Here is a 21,645-nt window from a genome sequence, read left to right on the forward strand (position 1 = left end):
GTGGGTCGCCAAGAACAGATAGTCTGGGGGTTACTCCAAAAGTATGCTCTGCATTTAAAACCCGTGATGGATGTATTGCCTGGGTTTTATATATACAAAATGAACAAAGCAAAGCACAACGGCATTGGCTTCTGGTCAGTCATTTGGGCATCTTGGCACGAAAGCAATGCGTTCAGAAAAGACACATAGACAAACTTTCTCACACAGATCTGAACTAAAGTAGTCCCCCATGGTGTTTTCTGTGCTCGCCAGAAAGAAGCCCTGAAGAAAAGTCACTTCCCTCCTGACGGTCTTATCAGGACATTGCTAACCACCAAGAAGAGGGGCTCGGTATTTCATAAGCATGGAGTCTATGGCCTGGCATTTTCTGTTTTGGCATCTTGGTTGGGTGACCCACTGCATTATGGGTTTTCCAGCATTTAAAGTGGTGGCTCAGAATAATGGAAACAGGCCAGAAGCTGTCAGGTCAGGACAGCCTGACCTAGCACAAAAAGATGTTGGTTATACTAACACGGCCATACAGTCTCAGATCCAGCTGGAGGGTTCTGGGCTTGTGCAAGCCGGCTTGTATACATTAGCCATACATAACCACTGCATCTAAAATGTGAAGGCACACTCCAGCCTCCCCTATTCTAGTTTGCGGGTTACCCGTTGTCTCTCCCACCATAACCACAACAGGGTCTCATGGTCCACCTAGTCTTTCCCTGCTCTCAGGCCTCATACAGGAAAGCGGTCCTAGGAAGAAAGAGATACTAACTCTCCATTGCATGTCTGCCATGACAGCGCGTTTTCCAAGACAAGATCAGCCAAATCGGTGATCCTACCATCGAAAGATGAAAGCATTCTGAAGCTTAGGTGATTACTCAATGTTAGTCCCTTGGGGAGTAGCGCCATCCAATCAAGAGGCTTGGAACACGGATGTGAATCACTGGTAAAAGCGTGCGTTCCATGCATTTCTCCGGTGCCCTCCCACCCCCGAGCCACCTTTCCAATCCTTGCCCTGCAGCCCCCCACCCTCTAACTAGCCCCCGCCATCCCCGTTCCACTCACTTACCTGCCTGCCTTTTACTCCTGCAATGGCAGTACGCCCCGGCTGATCAGCATTGAAAATAGAAGGACAACAATAATTTGCACAACATTCAGACCCAATTTTCATCAAAGAAAAAACTGCCAAAGTAGGGGAACCAAACGGTAGTTAATACTTTATAAGAACATAAAGGGCTGTTCGTAGGTAGCTCACAGGGCTGGCCTTAGCGGCGGCAGAGCCCCGGGTAGTGAAAAAAAATGTGGTACCCATGGTCAATGCCGAGAGGAGGGGGCACCACTTTTTTCTACTCCCTGCTACCCCGCAGGAGAAGGGAGTTGAACTCTGGTATAGGGTGCAGATGTTATTAAATGTGCCCCGCTCCTGCGCTGGAAAGCCTGGCGTCAGCACAAGAGTGGGGCGCATTTAATTTCCCTAGGGTGCCTGCCGTGCCATCTCACAACATGCAAGCTTTGGGGAGACCTTGAAAGACTCCCCGGAGCTGGCCCGGCGGGGGGCTAATTGGTCCCCAGGTAGTCGCCTGGGCGGCCCTGCCCTAAGGCCAGCCCTGGTAGCTCACACAGGAATATGAAGCTGCACTTCATGATAAGCAATACATGTTGGGTTCATGCCTTTAAAGAATGGGAAATGTCAATTTATCAGAAAATATATATCACCAATTACACCTATTGTTGTGAGACCTATCATGGCTTACCAAAAAACAGCCACGTTCTTCTACTAGGAACCTGCCCCTTCATTAAAGCCCTTTCCATTCCCTGAGCACCTCCTTTTCTGCTTTTCTCTAAAAACTCTCCTCTTTAAATGCAACCATATTACCACCTCCCTCCATATTCTTCCCCTAGTTTTCTAACTTCCATTAGGACTCCTGCTCCCTCTTTCTTCTCACTCTGGTCACCTTCTATGCAATCTCCCCCTTCTTCATCTGAAGCCAAAAACCTTGGCGTCATCTTTGAGTCCTCTCTTTCCTTCCCTCCTCTACTGGACCATGTCAAGAAGGCCCACTGTCAACTCTATCTCCTCAAAGGAATCCTTCCTTTCCTCACTTTTCCCCAGAAGATCAATGTCTTAGGTTTGTCTACTGCAATAGCCTCCTCCTTAATCTACCCTCTTCCTCCCCTCCAGCTAATCCAGAATAGGGCTGCAAGATTTATCCTTGGGCTCAAGCCCAGGGACTTCATCTCCCCAGCCCTAAAAACTCTCCACCGACTCCCAGTTGCTGCAAGGATCAAATTCAAATCCCTCTGCATCATCCATAGGGCTGTCTGGGGCCAGGGACCACGCTTTCTATAACTGGCTCTCACTAAATACACTCCCTCCAGATCTTTACGTTCCACCGGCACCAACTCTCTGCGTGCCAAGCAATTTGCTAAACAGCGAGCTGGTGGAAAATCTCTTTCCTCGGCTGGCTCCCTGCTATGGAACAGCCTCCCCCTTCCTCTTTGTCTTGAGCCATATCTCCTCAAATTTCGGAGGCTCCTCAAGACTTTCCTTTCCGCCTCCTCCTCCCCACCCTCCCACCATTGCTAAAACCCATGGTCGGTGAGATTGGTGACCAGGGCCCTTATGTGCCCACCTGTGTCCTGGCCTCCCACCCCCAATTGCCTTCAGCCTCCGCCCACTCCCAGCACTTGCCTTAAGACGCCCACTGGCCTGTGCTGTCACAGGCCTGCACCTATATATTGGCAGTTGACCACTCTCACCAAGTGAACTCTGCCAGTCACTTAACAGTTTGCAATTTAGTCCATAGCACTGCCCTCCTTGTTACTCCTAGCACTTACCTCCCCCAGGCCTGCACCAGCGCACCCCTTTTCCTCATCCCTCTCTCTGCACTTGCAGGCTCTGAATGCTCACAAGGCCTAGTAGGACCGCCTCTCTCTTTCATTGTTATCACAGGAAAGTGTTTGTCAGTCGATATTGCAAATGCCAATTATAACTACTCTTAGCGAACAGTACATTCTAAAACAAGACAGAGGAAGCCACACAGGCCCACAGTAGGTGTACTGTGCATGCCGATTTGAAAACCATGCTGCCAATGAGGGGTACAGGACAGTCAGGATGTTGGCACGTGCAGGGGTGTTGCTAGGTCTGGAAAAGATCCGGGGCTATGCTAATGTTGGGGCTGTCAGGACTCGGGGCTAGCTAGCCTTTTGGTTGAAGCCCCTGAGATTCTATCCGGGGCTACAACCAAAAGACCCGGGGCTACAGCCCCCTAAGCCACCCCCTAGCAACGCCTCTGGGCACGTGTCTCCGGCTGGTGCTGCAATAGAGGCTTTTAATGCAGAGGGTCTTGCAGCTGCAATTTCTTTTTTCACTTCAGAGATCTAGGACTGCATGTGCTACAGTGCATGGGCCATATTGACAAACACTACACAGAACATACACACCATGAGCTTCTTAATGCAGTTGGAAAGGCATATCCCATACTGTACACAGAAACAACCCACACTTCTCGACCGGCCTGGGGACAAATACCTAAGGAGACATGTCCGATCCCATCCCCTGTGTTGGAACACATACCTAATATTGTTTTCACCTTCACTGTTGCAGATGTCCTGGGTCAGAACCGTAACAAATGCCCAGGACCTGACAGAATATATATTGATCGTTTTACAGGAAATTTTGAGGTCTGCACCCCGCTTCTCCTAAATGTCTTTAATGCACAAGCTCATTCTCACTGGTTACAAATTAGTTGGAAACATGCAGTCATAGTTCATACAACAACACATTTTGGCTGATACTCAAATGGGTTTTAGGGAAGGGCTTGGAACTCCCAACCAAGCTTGACTTATTTTGCTTCTAACATTAAAATATTCGATTTTAAAATGGGAATTTATTTATTTGGCCTTTATGGGTTTGCCGACAGCCTTTGGTTTGGTTGCCCGGGAACGACTGTTACTTGTGGAATAGGGAATACCTGGGGTCTTTTAAAATGGCTAATTGTGCTGCATTCTAATTCAGAAGCAGTTGTAAGACAACTGCACCACATTGCACCACAGCATTCCACACTAATAATGACCCGCGACAAGGTTGCGTGCCCCTATACTTTTTAATCTGCATACGAAGGACATTCAGAATTTCTCAGCAGAATCAACCACAGGTGTTCCCTGCATAGGAAAATGAAGATTACTTCTGTTATGCTATGCAGCTAATGTTGTTCTTTTATCCTGAACCCCTAGAGCATTACACAATTCAATACATATCTATTTTTTTAATCAATGATAGGAAATGTTATGAATGCTCATAAATCTGCTGCTTTAATTATAGAGAATGGTGAAACACGAAATGATTACTAACCATACTCTTAGCATGAAGTCACCTTTCCTACATACTAATGGGACGTCCCACGGAACAGGGCAGTGGATCGGAGACTACTGCATAGCAGCATTTTATAGAAGTTTCTCGCAAGGGTGCTCATGCCAAACCCCAGCATGGCCTGCCAACAGTCAGTCCTGTGGTAACTTGGTAACTTATTAGCGGGGATGGTAGGAGGGCACATGGAGGAAAAGGGACTTCAGACTAAGAGTACAATTGCCACTACAGTGAGTAACCTTTTCATGCTCTTATGTCATGTGCAACCTGGCGTGCAGAACCACCGGCACGCAGGAAGCCATTAGGTCCAGCAGTCTTTCAAACTTTATTGCTGGCAGCTGACCACTTTCCAGAAATTATTTTTTACACAGCGTGTATATATTCCTGATTCTCTCTTAATGGGGTAAACTCTCCCTTGAGAGGAGTCCCAAATCAGGCCTACGTACTGCAATCTTTGCTTGGCAATCCGCGTCGATTTCTCTTGATTCACAGTCAGGCCCAATGCAAATGCCAGTTGTAGGACATACTGGACTGAGCATAGTGCTCTGCACCTATCAGCCAGTCGGGTAAATATGGGTAAATCTGTATCCCATTGACGCAGAAGTGTGTCATCAATGCACCCAAGACCTCGATAAACACCCTTAGTGCTTAATGCAGCCCAAAGGGCAAAACCTTGCACTGGTAATGTGTGCTCAGTGTTGAAAAACAGAGATTTCCTGTGCCCCTTTCACATCGGGATGTGCATGTATGCATCCTCTAGGTTTTATTACTGATAAGGTCCATTGGTCCGATGCTATCTGCCTCAAAGATGTTAAATGGAGGCTGACCTGATCACCTACTAATGTGTGATGCTGTTGGACCTGAAACGTTGAAAATCTTTTTTTCTGACTATCTTACAGTGGTACCTAAAAATCCCTTGCCAATCCAAGGGCGTTCTCTTGTCTGTGATCCAGATATTGGGTGATGCCTTTCCCGGCCCTGGGTTCGGGCTTAGAACCCTCTAAACCCACATGTCGATCTTGATGCCTTGCTCTGGAAGGTGGTCTTGTTGTTGGCTTGGAGATGGCAAACGGGCTTTATGCTGTGAGGGTATGGACCTTCTTCTCACACTCCTCATGGGTGCTCTAGTGGAATAGGGAGCCCCCATCAAAGGGTAATGCCTTGAATTTGTCCTGCATTTCTGGCAGAAGCTTTGTGCTTCCCAGACACGCCATTTCGCGCAAGTCTAGGCCAATGCACATACCTTGTGCCGTTGTGTCGACCTGCTCTGCCACTGATTGCAACAGGTCCTGTATCACCTATGTGGTATCACATAAACCTGCGACGAATTGATATTTCCTCTCATCTTTGAGGTCCCCTGCAAAGTCCCCCATTTCTTTCACAATTTATTGTTGCAAGCCGCTAGAATTGCCACCCAGTTTGCTTATCTGAGGGGGAGTGCACTATTCTGGTATGCTATCCTTCCTGCAATGTCCAAAGCCCTTTCTTCTTTGCCCTGTGGTGCAATGGGTACACTGCTCGACCCTGTTTTCGATCCTCACTGTGTTTTCCCATGCGCCAGCACTGCAGACACCACAGCTGAAAGTGCTGACAGAGTCATGGATCTACATAGCTTCTCACTGGCCTGCCTGTACCTGGCGTCTAACTCTTTGTCTATTGGGGCTACAATGTGTGGTTTCCCCAAATGTTCCTGGCTTCTGCCACCATGTCTGGATGCATTGCTATACCTGATTTATCTGGCTTTTTGTATAGTACATCTGCTAGCCCCGGTTTCCAACTGCGCCTCCGGGATTAGTAGCATCAAAGTACTCCATTCTATCAGTTAACTTGTTATGAAAATGTCAGACAGATTGGATGCTTTCATCATGATCATCATCCTCACATGTACCAGTGAGTAGTGCAGATCTGTGGAATACAAAGCTGTGGATGCACCTGTTGCTGTTGGCACAGAAGTTTTGCTGGTGGTGGCTGGTGCTTTTGAAACGGATCCGCCATTGTTTAAAAACTCGCTTGAGGTGGGGCTCAGTGCATCAACATTGGCTCTCTTGCACCTGCACTTGCTGATTTCTGCAACCACTCAATCAGGTGGCTGTCCTAGTGAGGCGCAAGTCTGTTTTTTTTTATGGTTTGGCCTTTCCCGCTTTTCTAACATGCTGGCCTGTGCCCTCACCTTTGGCCAATCTGTGTTGCTAGCTGTATCCTAGTGAAGCCGGTGGGTCTGGATGGCTCTAAAGCCTACTTTTCACTCTGACTTCCAGTCCTTTGTGTCGGTCCCTGCATCGATGCAGGGAATGCAAGTGTTCACACGGAACCGTAGTGGGGTGTGCCCTCCCGTGAATTCTGTCGCAACATCAGGGATATTTCTTCACCTGTGCCAATGCTTTTTGGCTGTCTTGTTGGTCCGATGCAGGGTGCAGCATTAGTCCCTTTATGGGATGTCCAGTCCTAGCCCGGTGCGCTCTGACAATGGGGGGGGTTTCTGGTTCCAACCCAGACAGGATCTCCACTGCATGTGGTGCCCTTTCTGGAAATGTTTTACTTACCTTCTGTGACGAATCGCAGGATTCAGTCACTTCTCCCCAGGGGCGAGCCTTTTCTTGTGAGGCTAGGAAGGTGAGCCTGCTACACAAAACCCTCCCTTGGGGTAGAGGCAAGGCGGACCTCACCAGGGGATACTCCTCCTTGGGGACAAGGACTCCAGTTCCGTAGAGGAACTCCCTAAATTACTCACTCTTAGACCCTCAATAAACACCAAGTCTTCAGACAGGCAAAAATGATCAAGCCACTGTTTGTTACTGTGATATAAGACCCAAGATTCAACCTGAAGAAATGCATTGTAATAATACTGTGAAGAAGAAGATTGAGCGAGTGATACAGATCACTCAACTGTCAGAAAATGGCAATACTGTGAAGAAGAATGAGCGGGTGATGAAGAGCACTCAGCTGAAAGAGAAAGCGGACTATAATCCTGGGGATTGACCAGCCATGTGTCATAAAAAGTGAAGAAGGAACATTCTCAGAGAGTAGAGAAACACAGGAGTTTCAAACCAGCAGTGTTGTGCAGATTGATCGAAACCAGGAAGTCCTGCGTGCTGAGGAGGGATCCAGCTGGCGTGAGAGGGGAAACACCATGAGAGCTGGAAGCAGCATAGAACAGGGAGAGGAAACGCCAAAGAAGAGATCCAGGAGTGGTGGACTGTGCAGTGTGGTAACTGAGCCGAGACAGCTACGACCTTCACACCGCGGAGTGGATGCCGAGAAGCTGAGAGAATCGCAGAGAAGGCAGAAGTCGTCCTGACAACAAGAGGAGGAATCCCTGTCCTGCAATCAGGCCCAGTGATGCCAAATCCCAGAAGAGAAGGTAACGGGGACGGCAGGAGACCCTGGAAGGAGGATGAATATAACAAGTACCCGAATCATACTCGTCCCAATAATATTGACGTAAGAAAGTCAAAGGCCCACTCCTGAGGCCCCTGTCTGTGCCTGTCCGGGCCGAGGAGGGCTTGAAGGCTCCCACCCTTTGTCCCCTTCTTCATTCTATGAAGTGGCCTCCTGATGTACAGCCTGCTACCACCACAACCTTGGGTCCCTTCCCCTCTAGGCTCTCTGTAGATACACCAGTGAATGATGGCTGAACTTTTCCATTGCCTCCTCCAGTAACATCTTTGAACCAAAACTATGTCTACCTCATTTTGCCTTGCTTGCCTCACCTGCTCTACTCCTTCTTTCAGTGCGGTCTTTGTGACCTTTCTGAAATTCGATTTTAGGTGTGTTCTAACATCTTTGCACCCCTTTTTTAATTGAATTTTGTGTCCTTTCTGAAATTCAAATTTTGTTATATTTCTTAACATCCTGCATTGCATTGTGTGTCCTATTTGGAACTACTAGGCTACCTGGTGAGTTGATGCTAGAACTGTGCTGTGCAGCCACTCCTCTTTCCTCAACTATCCTCTGTTGTTCCTATGACACTCACCATCTCCTCTATCTTCTCTAACTGCTACACTATCTCCTATCGTCCCCTTCTCACGAAGTATGGAAGAAAAAAGCATTACAAAGACATCCTGACCACAAACCCTGGCCTACCCATCGCAGACACCTATGTCAGCACAATTTCCAGACTGTTCTTTACTGATATCATCTCCTCTGTCCTCTAACCAGATCTATGGACTCCTCATCTCATCTCTACACACTCGCCTTACACATCCTCTCCCATTAATGGTGGCATCAAGTGGGAAGTCCTCTTGGCAGGCTTTGCATCATCCAGGTGCTTCATTAATGTCTATCAAACTGGCACTATCTTTGTTCAGGGTCCTCAACCCAACCTCCTTCTCATTGACCGGACCTTCAGTCCCTCATCAACTTCCTTCCCACATCTGCTACTTCTTCCTCTACTCTCTCTGTCCCCCCTCCTCCGACTGGTGTACCATGCCCCTGTACACCTCCTCGGAAAACCTTCAAAGGTGGAGACCTCTTGCAACACTTAATGCTCGTTCTGCCATCAAACACTCTGCCGACATCTGCCTCCTTCTTGATGACATTGACCTCAATATCCTCGCTCTTACCGAGAAGTGGTTCAATGCCAGCTCAGTCACTGCTTTTGATTCCCTTATACCCAATGGCTGTAAGATCATCTCCAAACCTCGCCCTAACCGTGCTGGTGGTGGAGTTGCTCTGATCTTCCCCAAGTGGGTCCTTTCTTCCCTCATACCCACCCAGGCCTACTCTTCCTTTGAGAGCTTGGTATGCAAGCTGGTCACCTCACCTTCCTCCTCTCTGGCCATTGCCACTATCCACAGGCCTCCCGTTTTCTACCACCCTGTTCCTCTATGAATGGGCTGATTTCTCCTCCTCTCTCCTTTCAACCACTTCTAAACTCCTTCTTTTGGTCGATTTCAACATCCACCTTGACTCCTCAATCACAGCATCCACTCTCTTCCGTGATCTTTGCACCTCGCTCTCCCTCTCCATCCTCCCCTCTGGTCCTACCCAATCGGCTAGGCACACTCTTGATGCCTTCATCCACACTGATCTTTCCCTCTCCTCCCCCGCTGATCACCCCACTCTCCTGGTCAGACCACTCTCTCCTCTCATCTCACCTGGGTCGTCTCGACCCACTGACTGCACCTCCCCCAGCCCTGCCAACCTCGTTCACTAACATCTATCTGATGAAACAAGTGTTAGCTGCTGCCTTTGCATCTACCTTCACTCCCCTCTCGCCCTACCACAGACTCTACTTCTGACTCTGCTCTCAGCAACCTTCATCTTGCCATTACTAATACCCTTGACATTCTTTCCCCAGTCATGAGGATCCGCCTGAAACATGTATCCAAGCGTAACACCTGGTACGATTCCAAACTTGCAGCACTGAAACGCAAGTTCAGGGATGCGGAATGGAAGTGGCAGACCTCAGGCTCACCCTCTGATAAAGTGGCCTGTCGCCTGCTCCACAGGTAACACAGACTCTATCCATGCCAAGAAAAGGGCCCACATTCAGGCTTGCATCTCTGGTGAATTTAACAACACGGCTGAACTCTTTAAAATCTGCAGGCAACTAGCCAACCCTTTCGCATTCTCCTCCTCACCTCTTCCCTCTGAGGCCCTCTGCAATGTATTGGCCTCACACTTCACTGCAAAAACTCAGTACATCCTAAGCAGCCTTGCGTCCCTCTCCCCTCACCCCACCCTCTTGCCTCCTATGGCCCCCGTCCCCACTCTACCTTTCTCTCCTGTCACACCTGATGAAGTCACAAGATGTGTCCGCTCCATGAAGGTCTCCTCCAAATAGGTCTCTCCCTGCTCTTCCAGAACCATTAAGGAGAACTCTGGCTCTCTAGCCCCTGCACTTGCTGATTTCTGCAATCACGCTTTTGCTACTGGATCTTCCCCTCCTCCCTCAAGCACTCCCTTGCGCGCCCCCTTCTGAAAACATCTTCTGCAGACCCGCTTGTCCAGCCAATTACTGCCCCATATCTGTCACCCCCTTCCTTGGGAAACTCTTGGAGAAACTGGGCTTCCCCCAATTTACCCAGCACACTGAACACATTGGTTGCCTCCACTACCATCAATCTGGATTCCAAGCATCCAGAGGCATGGAAACTGCTCTTCTGAACACTCATGAGGAACTTCTCACATCGCTTGACTCAAACTCTACAACGGTTCTCATTTTACTTGAACTCTCCTCTGCATTTGATATGGTCAACCACTCCATCCTTATAAAACGGCTCCACGATACCCTAGGTATCCTGAAACGGGCACTAGATTGGCTGACCTCTTTCCTCAGTAACCATCAGTCTCAGGTCATTCTGGGATCCTTCTCCTACCCCACCCCTATCTCCACCTGCTGCGTCCTTCAGGGCTCCAACCTTTCTGTGAGGCTTTTTAATAACTATCTTTCCCCGCTTGCACACCTCATTTCCACCTTCTCCCCAAAATTCCAGTGTCATGCGATGATGACACACAGCTCTTCTTCACACTTCCTTCTGATCCTCGTCTCACTTCATCTATCATTCCCGACTGTCTATCTGCCATCCAGTCCTGGTGTTCTTCCAATGACCTCTGCCTCAATGCCAGCACGACTGAGATCTTTCCTATCGGGACTCCTGCTCCCTCTTTCTCTCCCTCACTCTGGCCATCCTCCATGGGCTCTCCTCCCTCTCCTTCATCTGAAGCCAGAAACATTGGAGTCATCTTCAATTCCTCTCTCTCCTTCATCTCTCACATTCAGGACCTAGCCAAGAAGTCCCACTTTCAACTCCACCTCCCCAAAGGAACAAAGGAATTCTTCCTTTTTTCACTTTCCCCCGGAAGCTCAATGTCTTTAGAGCTCTGGTCTTCTGTAGGCTAGACTACTGCAATAGCCTTTTCCTTAATCTTCCCTCTTCCTCTCTACAACCCCTCCAGCTAATCCAGAATAGGGCTGCAAGACTTATCCTTGACCTCAAGCCCAGGGACCGCATCTCTTCAGCGCAAAAAACTCTCCACTGGCACCTGGTTGCTGCAAGGATGAAATTCAAATCCCTCTGCATCATCCACAAGGTTGTCTGGGGCCGGGGACCACGCTATATGCAACTTGCTCTCACTAAATACCCTCGCTCCAGATTTTTACGTTCCTCCGGCACCAACTCTCTGTGTGTTAAACACTTCGCTAAACAGCAAACTGGTGGACGATCTTTTTCCTCAGCCGGTTCTCTCATATGAAACAGCCTCCCCCTTCCTCTTCGTCTTGAGCCAGACCTCCTCAAGTTCCGGAAGCTCCTCAAGACTTTCCTTTTCACCTCCTCCTCCTCTTCCTCCCTCCTCTGCTAAACCTCACTGCTGCTGGGACTTGTGACCAGGGTCCCTCTGTGTCCTCCTGGGTCCTGGCCTCCCATACCCAATCGCCTACAGTCTCTATCCCTCCAAGCATTTTGCCTTGGCACCCACTGGCCTGTGCCATGACACGCTTGCACTTACCTATTTATTGGTGATATATCACTCCACCTAGGTACTTAGAGCTGCTCACTCCGTAGCACTTCCCCCTGATACATTTAGCACTTACCCCCTAGTCCTCCACACCTTCACTCTCTCTGCGCTTGCGCATTCTCAATGCTCACAAAGCCTTGTAGGTCTGCCTCTATCTTACAGAGTTATATCTAATTTTAATCCCATGTCCCCTCCCTGTTGCACTGTGGGCGCTTTGAAACGCCATTTACTTGTTTTATAAGTGCCTTACAAATGCACAATAATAAATACATAAAGTACAGATCACTATTGGCACAATCACACCCACCCCAGTAATAATGAGAAATGGAGTTCAAAAGTGAATCACTATTGACAATTGAACTTGTCCCAGTAATATTGATATGAGCAAGTCAAGTGTGGATCATCAATGGCTTAATCCTGTTCGTATCAGTAAGTGGGAAGGGAGGACCAGGTTGGGCTAGTCAGGCAAGTACTAAGTGCCAGGGGAAAGAGGGAAAGGGAGGAGGAGTGCTGTAGGAAGGGGGGACCAGGTTGGGCTGGTCCGGGACAGGGAGCCCGAGGGCAAGTGCTGGAGAAAGGACGCAGGGACTGGTGGGGGTTGGTCTGGCCCCTGTACGACTATAAAAATACCAGTCCCCAGTCGTAGCAGCAGAGGGGGAGGGTTAGCAGGGGTGGGGGAGAGGGAAGGAAGAGGAGAAAGGAAAGTCTTGAGAAGTTTCCGTAAATCAGTCGAAATCCCTGTGGAGTCCTGTGGACCCCAGAAATTGGGACCAACACGGCCGTTAGACCATGCCGAATCCTGCAGTTAACCTGAGTGGCTAAAGGTCTTCACAGTAATGAAGTTTGTCACAAATCCCGCCACCCTGTACAGATGTACCCCTCCTCTGTGCCCCTCTGTATCCTACCACCCGCTGTATATTTATTCTGTTGTTACCTCTGAAAAGTGCTCCGTTATTTTTCTGTATAGTTGTATACCTCTGTAAAGCGCTCCGTGCTTCTATAAGCTAGGTCCGCGCTCAATACATACTATACTAATAATAAAAACATCTAACTAGGGGTACCCAGTCAATTCATCGTAAACATTACAGAGTGGTACATTTCACCGCAGACTATAACACCAAAATATATCAAGGGTAGTGGGTTAAGGGGTTAAACTGGGCCAGGACGGGGTTGGGGTGGCATTATAAGTGTTGAAAATCAAGGGGCTTGGGGGGACTGCAATGGCATGTAGCACTCTTAATGTCCTCGGCAAAATCACATGTAATCGTAACGAGGCCCTTAGTGTGTATAACCACCATGTTAAGCACTGCAGTTAAGTGAAGTGGTGGCTCCACCATTTCAGGCATGCTGGCATCCTGTGACAACATTACCAGCGTTAATAAGGTAACAGGATTACTACATGTCATTGGGTACACCATGCCCCAGCCCTGGGCTTTAATTTCTAAGCCAATTACATTCTGGGATTTGAAGTCTTGGTGACTACAACCGAATCAAATGGGCTACAGTAGAAGGAAAGCCTGACTGTCATTTGTCTCAGGTGACATGAGGTCATTTGATAACCTGATCTGTTAATAAAGGAAAGCTGGCCCCCATCCCCTGCTTTGACAGGCACTAATGTTGAATGAATGCAGTCCGTCTTTTAAAGAGCTGTGGTCAAGTGCGCTGCCTTGTACTGAAAGTCACACACTGCCAAACCCTCGTCAATGGGCTCAGAGCTGTGCTTTTCACCGTCTGTAGCCATTACCTCATCATTCTCTCACCTAGTTCCCGCCATTATTTCACGGCCTCGCCCTAGGCAGAACTCCCCCACTCCCCCTCCACCCCCCCCCCCAATCACCCCACACACACACACCACCTCTGTTCAAGGAGGCGTTGGGGCACGCACGTCTCATCTCACCAGCTCGGATGTGTTTTGGGATTTTCTTGAAGAAAATATCGTGGTCCAGACACAGCGACGGAAGGACTACGGTGGCAGGGCGGGCAGGTCAGTGCAGGCTGTATGGAAACTCACTCTCCTTGAAACTACTTGCCCAAGACAGTAGCCGAGGGCGTTCGGGCATTTCGGGCCGTAGGCTCATTCACTGTCAGTACAAGACAGAAGCCATGGCCTCAAGGGCACAGCTTCAGTGCCAGACAGCAGGAGTGGCGGCCCGGGGTCGCACTCTCTCCCACAGACATTGCATTCTTTCTTTACACGAAGCGGCAGACAGAAGGCTTCTGTTTTCTCAGACACTCGCTCACGAGGTAGCAGTGATTAATGTCTGGGGGCGACCGACCTGTCTTATCACAGGTGTCAACAACAGAAGAGCGTGTGGAACAAGAAAGGGTATTTGCACAGCGTTCTTTTGTGCCAACGCAAACCATCGGAGCTCTCACAATTCTGACAGAAGCAGAACGAATAGGCATGAAGTATTAGGTGGGCTAAAGCCATACTTTGTCAGGAAAATGGCAGGCCTCTAGGATGAAAGCGAACCTAACTGTTTGCAAGTATTACACAAGGAGACGTTGGGGCAGGCTGATTTTTAGTGAACTCTATAGATTTCTCAGTAGGCTAGGCTAGTAGGAGTCGGGCTGATTAATTAAAATACAGGCATGGCTGATATGGGACTGACTGTTCCCCATCCCTACCGCCTTCCACCACTCCCCTAGTGTTACAAAAAGCCAGTCCACAACAGTGAGGAAAGAATTTACTAGGGGGAAATAATTAGTTGTAGTTCTCCAGTTTTGGTATCTTTCATAGAGTTACAGGATTTGATATATTCCTGTTGTTGGGCTGGAAATCATCAGTGCAAGACAATACCTCAGTGAGCTTGAAATACTTTAATATGTAGCCTATCCAACTCATTGTTTACCTATTTGCTTTAACCAAAGAGGAACAGTCTTTAGACGCTACCCTCATATTCATATCGCTGCATGAAGCACCCATACCAGCTTCGATGGCACAAAGTGCCAGTCCATATAAGACGACAACGCCTGAGAACTACACTTTCAGTAATGCGACCGATTCTCTTCCAGCATTGTATCTTTCACAGATTTGCGTGGGTTGAGTAGATTGCCATGGGTCGAAAGGTAGACACTTGCCATCAAATCTGCCTCACCGGAGCATCAACATGAGCACCACTTGACCCACTGTACGAAAAGTGTGTGGTGTTCTCCATATTGTGCCAGTTAAATCTAGCTTTTCTGCGTCTGGTAGAATGTGCAAAGGATGCACATATTTGCATTTGACTGGCAGGAGTTTATACAGAGGAGGCTGGGGTTGCTTATGCTGCCTAGCAACATGCTCCGTCCTGTCCGGGGGACATCCCAAGAGTATGGAGGAAAGGAGACAGGACGTAAGAGTATCTAGAGTAAAGGAACAGATTGTCTCTCTGCAACATGCAGTCCTTAATCAGCCCCTGCTTGTTGAACTACAGTCCACCAGCATGTCTTCAAAGTGCTGCCAACTCCCCAACATAGTGGAGGAGTATCCCACTCTAGCTGTTGGTCAAACAGTACTGATACCTTATTATAAGCAGATATGGAGTTGTTCACACACCTGTTGTGCCCATAGTGAGCCATGACATCCGCAGTCAACATCATCAGACCCTCCCGACTCCTCCCCCACCACTATCCCCCTCTAGCTCCAGTGACGGGTGCTTCTTACTTGATTCTGTGTGTTCACAGTCCTGAGGATTGCACTTTTGTGTGTTCTCCGGCCATGCCTCATGGTCACAAAGGCTGTTGTCCTCCTCTGTTTCCCCAGTTTTAGTGTTGACACACTTCACAAGGCGTCGCTGGATGCCACCACCACATGATGCTGTGCACTGTAAAAAACAGGACAGGTAAAAAGAGTTAGCCAGAAACATGGCACAGTTTCTTGACTATAAGTTACAGTACACTGGAAGACTGGAAGATAGTGCACTGGTCGTGGGTCCAAAGGTGCCCTGCACAGATACTCACGCTAGAGAGAGCAAGGTGCTTGTCAGGGCTGGCTGGAGTAGTAATCAGGAAGAGTTTGTACATAGAATTAACATTGTGGTTGTGTAAAGACCGGTGGGGGGGTCTGTACTTCTGCTCTCTATATGGTAGAGGAGAGGCACAGAGGACCCCAGCCAAGATTCTCTATTATGGTAGCAATGGGCGAGCAATCAAGGCCTAGCTTCTCAGGAGGTGATGCAGGCTGGTCCTTAAGTACAGTGTATCCCCAAGCCCCCACAAAGGAATGTCCACACACTGTATTACTGAAAACACAGTCTTTATATAATTAATATTCAAGGGTTATGTACACTTATCACAATAACGCACTTTGTGCTCAGGAAAATCAATAATGGTAAATATCTACAATTCTAAAGTGGTACCACTAATATTAGACCTCATTAAAGTGCATTCACAATACTGTAAAAATGGCACACAGATCAATAAGAAGGAAACCAGCAATAGAGAGAGGAGAGATAACAGAGGGTTGAAAACAATAGGCAGAATACTGGCCCTAGCTACTGGACACAGTTCTGTGTGGAGATCCCCCCACCTGGGCAACCTGTAAAATAAAGAGATATATCCCAAGCCCAGTCCATATATTGTTCAATAGTCTTATTCTCTCCTACAATGTTTTTACCCCCCCAATGTACCTGGTGGAGTCGAGTTCTTCGAAGAGGCGTCGACAGATCCTTCTTGAATGACCCCCTTTAAAGCAGGAGTCACGGATCGTCGAGAGGCGTCGAGAAACGTCGAAGACCTCGGGGTTCGGCGACGGGGAATCGACGGCCCTTCTTGAATGCCTTCCCTTTCAAGCGGGAGGCACGGGGCGTCGAACGTCCGTCGACAAACGGGGTAGAACGATGTCGAAGAGGCGGCAGCTTCGTCCGAGCGGTGCTCGTCGGGGCGTCGGCGTCCTGCAAGGCGGAGGTGTGCGGGGCACCTCGATGACAATAGTTCTGGACCGCAAAGATTGTAGAGACGGGAGCCCAGCAAGGGCGTCGAGTCGCTCGAGTCTTTGGGGTCGTGAGGTGGCGGGAAACCCACCGGCGGATTCTCCTCGGCGCGTTGGTCGTCCTCGACTTTCTCCGGCAGGACAAAAGCGGTCGACGGTGCGGACGAGGGAGTCCTTCGAGTCAAATGTTCTTAGGCAAGGAGCGGACGGCTCCGGTCGTCGGCGGCACGGCGTCAAGTGGTTCCCCCGGCTGGGCAACACAACTTCGACGGGCCTCCAGCGGTTGCACAGACCTGCGAACCCTGGTCGACGGCAATGGACTTCGACAGCGTCGATGTCCGGGTGCTTTACTTCGGTCTCCTCGGCAGTCCCCTTCTCCGGTCGGCAGCCTTTCGATGGTCTGGCGTCCAGGGAGCTTCGGCGAAGATTCAGCGGTGCTCGATGGTCCCTCGGAGCACGGGAAGAGGGCGCCTTACCAGGTCCTCTCTCGGGTCAGTCCTCGACGATTTCGACAACCTTCAGTTCCGTCGAAGCAAATGCCACAGCAAGTCTTCTTCTTCCAGCTGGACGTCGAGGATCAGCAAATCCAGTTACTCTTGAGTGGAGACTCAGCTTCTGAATGCTTCTGAACAATTTCCAGTGGTGAGAGGTCCCCAGATATACTATTCTGTCTCTCATCCACACTGCTGGCACACACACAGCAGCCAATCACACAGAAGGGCATTCATGCAGTCAGTCAGCCAATCAGGCACACAGTGCATTCAGGCCACACTCCTCCCTTTCAGACACTCACAACAAGGAATGTGGATTGGGACAAGTACCCAGCCATTCAACACTACACACTGCATTCAGGCCAGTTTCGGGCAGGGCTGTCTCAGTCTTTGTCTCACATGCCAGAAACCAGACAACCACAACAAGAAGTGTATATTGGTCACACACTCCATTCACCCAGGTCCCACCCACAGGAGGTACCCATAACATACAGTCACTGGGAAGGCTCCAGTCAGTCTAGCTGGGCCTTCACAACAACACCATATATGGAACTTCCACCCAACAGCCAGCCAGGGGGAAGGGACAGAGCCAGGGCTTCCCAGGACTTTGGGAAAAACAAGACAACAGGCAATAGAAAGCAAGAGGCCACAGGGGCCATCTTGTTTCTATCAGGAATCAACTGATCCCAATGGCAGGGCCTGGGTATCCCAAAATGGAGGACACCCAGAGCACCTGTCAAGTTTAGCATGGAGCTGCCACCAGCCCATACCCTGCTCTGTGGGCCACCCACAGGTGCCCAAAAACATACACTAGGGGCACAGGGTTGTGCCCCTACCCATGGGTGCCATAAGGGTATCCCATGGGTCTGTTCACCAAACCAAAAGAGAGCTGCACGTCCAGGAGTCCCTCATGGACTCCTGGGCAGAAAACATGACAGAACACACGGTAAAAACAGAAAAAGGACAAGGATTCAGAGGCCCTGTCCCTCAGATGCATTTCCGGCATCACAGGTTGCCCAAGTCAAGATGGAGAGAAAGAAACCTAATCTGATTGGTTGAAGGAACAATAGTATGTTTGGTTTGTCTGATTGGTGGATAGGATAATGGGTTGGATTCTTGGGAGGTGAGCAAGATTCTAAACTGCCTTTCATCCATAGTAATTCAGTGGCTGGTTGTACATTAGTTAAGCTCCTTAAGTAAGGCCTTTCAGAGTTCAGAAGATTTACCAAAGAAGTAAGAAAATCGTTTGCTGGGCCAGAGTGAACTAGAAGACATCTGGTGGGATCGTTCTTTTTAAAAGCTAAAAGATTTTCACAGTGAACTTTCATCTTTCATAAGAAAACTTAAAGAGTTAACGAGTTTTAAAGTTTACTGAGTGAAAAGACGTTTTACAGTTTTATTACTATAAGGAAACACGTCTGAAGACTGTGCGCTCAAGTTTTAAAGTTGTTTACTGCATGAAAAGTGTTTTAAGACTGTTTTAACGCATGTGCGAGTCCACGTGACGTCAGTAACGTTGTTATGGGAGCGCGCGGGTATTCTGAGCGATAGAGCGCTTGTCCAAATGAATAGCACGAGTGGTTTTTGAGCGCGTGCACGTTTTTAACGTGAGAGACGTTGCGTAAGAAAGCGTGTGTTGGGTTGCGATAGAGCGCGAGTCCATTTTTTAACTAAGCGCAAGTTGTTTTGAACGCGTGTACATTTTTTATGTGAGTGGCGTTGCGTATAACCGCGTGTGTTCGGTAGCGATAGAGCGCGATCCATTTGACTTAGCGCGAGTTGTTTTTTTAGCGCGCATACACTTGTTTTCATGCGTGCGTGTATTTGTTAATATGCGCGTGTGAATTTTATACGCAAGGACAATTTTTCACGTCTTGTGATTTTGCGTGTTTATCGCAAACGCGTGTCAAGAAAGAAACTATGCGTTCGTATGTGTAAAAAAGAAAAGGTTCACACGCAGAAGGAGAGCAGCATTCAAGAAAGTTTGAGTTTCTATTTATTGTAATTTTTATGCAAAAGGAATTCAATTCTTCAACGAAAGACTGCATTTCACAAAAGCATTTAAAACTCAAACTTCATAGAGTTAAATGAACTTAAAAATCAAAGCAGAATATCTAAGTCTGTAAGGTGCTTGCAAGGGTCATTACTTTAGGATTCTAAAGAGACTTGAATGGCTTGAGACTATATGCACTAAGCATGATAATTGTTTACAAGATATTCCATACAGATAATTAACCTCTAAGTCTTATACAGAGGGTTAAGAGGTAAAGAAGTTAGAGTTTATTTTAAAATAATTTTAGAAAATAAGTTTATATTAATATATAAGTAACCAAGTGTATTTGTTTACTACAGATACGAGAGCCTACCAGAAGGTTGCAGGGCTGCAGTGTCTCCGTTATTTTCTCCAAATTCCCCTTTCCCTTTCTTGGGGTTCTCAGCTCAGCTTTTATTTAAGGGTTGAGAGGTGAACTCCTGGTGAGGGTCTGTGGGGCCAGCATCAGCTCCTGTGGAATTCAGTTAAGCCGGACCCTGACAGTGCTGGGTACACAGTTCCCTGCTAGTGCACAAGTAGACAAGAAGCTCCCACCACACCAAAGCACACTGGACATGTGCTGGGTCACACAGTGCTCTTCAGCAGTAAAGATGTCGACTGGAAAGGTGCAGTGTTACACCTTGCTTGTCACAACTTTGCATCTCTGCATCTCTGCCCATGGGTGTAAATTTAGGGGGGACAACGGTGTCTGTCCCCCCCAACTTTCGTGCACATCATTTTGTCCCCTTCTTTTGGCAGGGGCCCCTTTTCTTTAGATGTCATATCCCCAACATTTTCAGCAAAGTTACTCCATTGTATCTGCCTCAGGGTGGCCGTGTCTGCAGGAATCTGCGTGATATTTCTGTCATGGAAAAATCTGCGACGGAAATGTTTGCATGGGAAATGTACGCACTACAAATGTTCGTACATTTCCCATGCAAACATCCAATAGAAAACCATACATACATAGACCCCCACCCACACTCCCAACATACCCCCACCAACCTACTTACCTTTCCTACCTTTGCGCTGTGTCCCTGCAGTGCCAGTTCCCTTTCACTTCCGTGATCGGGAACCGGCGCTGCAGGGTCTTTTTCTTTTTTTCTTTTTTTTTGGGCAGCTGCAGGAGTGTCCCCCGCAACCCCTGCTCACTATACTATACTGTATAGTATACTGTATAGTATAGTGAGCGAGACGTTGCAGCGGACACCCCCGCAGCCCCCGGCTTTTCTTTTTCCTTTTTTTTCCTTCTGGCAGGGGGTGGGGGGGTGTCCCCCGCAACCCCCGCTCATTGTAGTGAGCGGGTTGGTAACACCCCCCTAGCCCCATACCGACCCCACCAAAACACCTAAACACATACCACGAAAAGTTCAAACTTTTGGTAGTTAGAACTTTTCGTGGTGTGCGTTTTAAGTCTTTTGGTGGGGTCAGTAATTATTATCCTGACACTTCGTCTGAAACCATCTGCAGAGATGAGCCTGAATCATAATTGAACCTGCCCTTGCGCAAATCTGTATTTCCTGAAACATGGACTGCCATTCTCATAGTGCACCTGCAAGATATCTGGAAAACCTGGCAGCCTAATCCAGAAATTCTCTTGGTTTCTGAATTGCATGACACTGGTTTCAAGGTGAATAGAAGGAGACAGACACATTTCAATAGAATGCAACACTTGGAGTCCCTTAGTATCTGGCAAATGTTCTACAGTGTCTCCCGCTGGTATGCAGTGATTTAAACAAATAGAAAATAACGAATAATATTAATGTGTAAACATTTATGACGAAAAAATTACAGAATTTTGTTAAATATATATAGGGGGAGTGGGGTAAAGGGTTAAAACGGGTGGGGAGGGGGTTTGAGTGGGATTATAAATGAAGGAAAATGGGGGCTGGCAGGGGGAACCCCCCCCCCAAATTAAAAATAAAAATAAAATAAATCGATATTGTTTTCCTTATAAATGTTTAGACATTAATGTTATTCGTTATTTTCTATTCGTTAAAATCACATGTAACCTCCCCAGCTGAACCTCTGTGCATTCCTTTGTAAAGAGATTGGCTCCTGTACGCCAGGAGGCAATCTGTGCCACTTCCTTTGTCTTGTCTGACCTGTAGTCCATAGTGTATTACATGCAACAGAGCGTTGACTGCTGTTTCCACAGAAGTCATCCACTGTATGTTCTAGGATGGTGTCAGTACACTACCTGTGTGTGCCTTAGGCTCCAGACACATAAGCCATTCTTGCTGCCCCACTTCCATGGGATTGCAGGGTATCAGTTAGAGTAACCGGCACAGAGGCATTGAGCTTCCCTTATTTCTGTGGGCAATCTCAAGTCTGCAAGTCTGACCAGCGTGCACCCCTAGCGGGATTCCACATTGTTCCCATCCCTTCTAGGTCA

General features: G+C 48.3%; 1 protein-coding gene across 1 annotated transcript in view; it reads right to left on the reverse strand.

Moving 5' to 3' along the window:
* Window positions 1-21,645, reverse strand: part of ADAMTS7 (ADAM metallopeptidase with thrombospondin type 1 motif 7) — a 752,931-nt gene that overhangs the window by 40,214 nt on the left and 691,072 nt on the right. Inside the window, exon 23 of the mRNA XM_069624204.1 lies at window positions 15,462-15,621. Coding sequence (XP_069480305.1) covers window positions 15,462-15,621 — 160 coding nt within the window. The remainder of the gene's footprint in view (window positions 1-15,461; window positions 15,622-21,645) is intronic.

Source organism: Ambystoma mexicanum, chromosome 11 (assembly GCF_040938575.1).
Source record: "Ambystoma mexicanum isolate Mex_15411 chromosome 11, UKY_AmexF1_1, whole genome shotgun sequence".
In the NCBI taxonomy this organism is placed as follows: Eukaryota; Metazoa; Chordata; class Amphibia; order Caudata; family Ambystomatidae; genus Ambystoma; species Ambystoma mexicanum.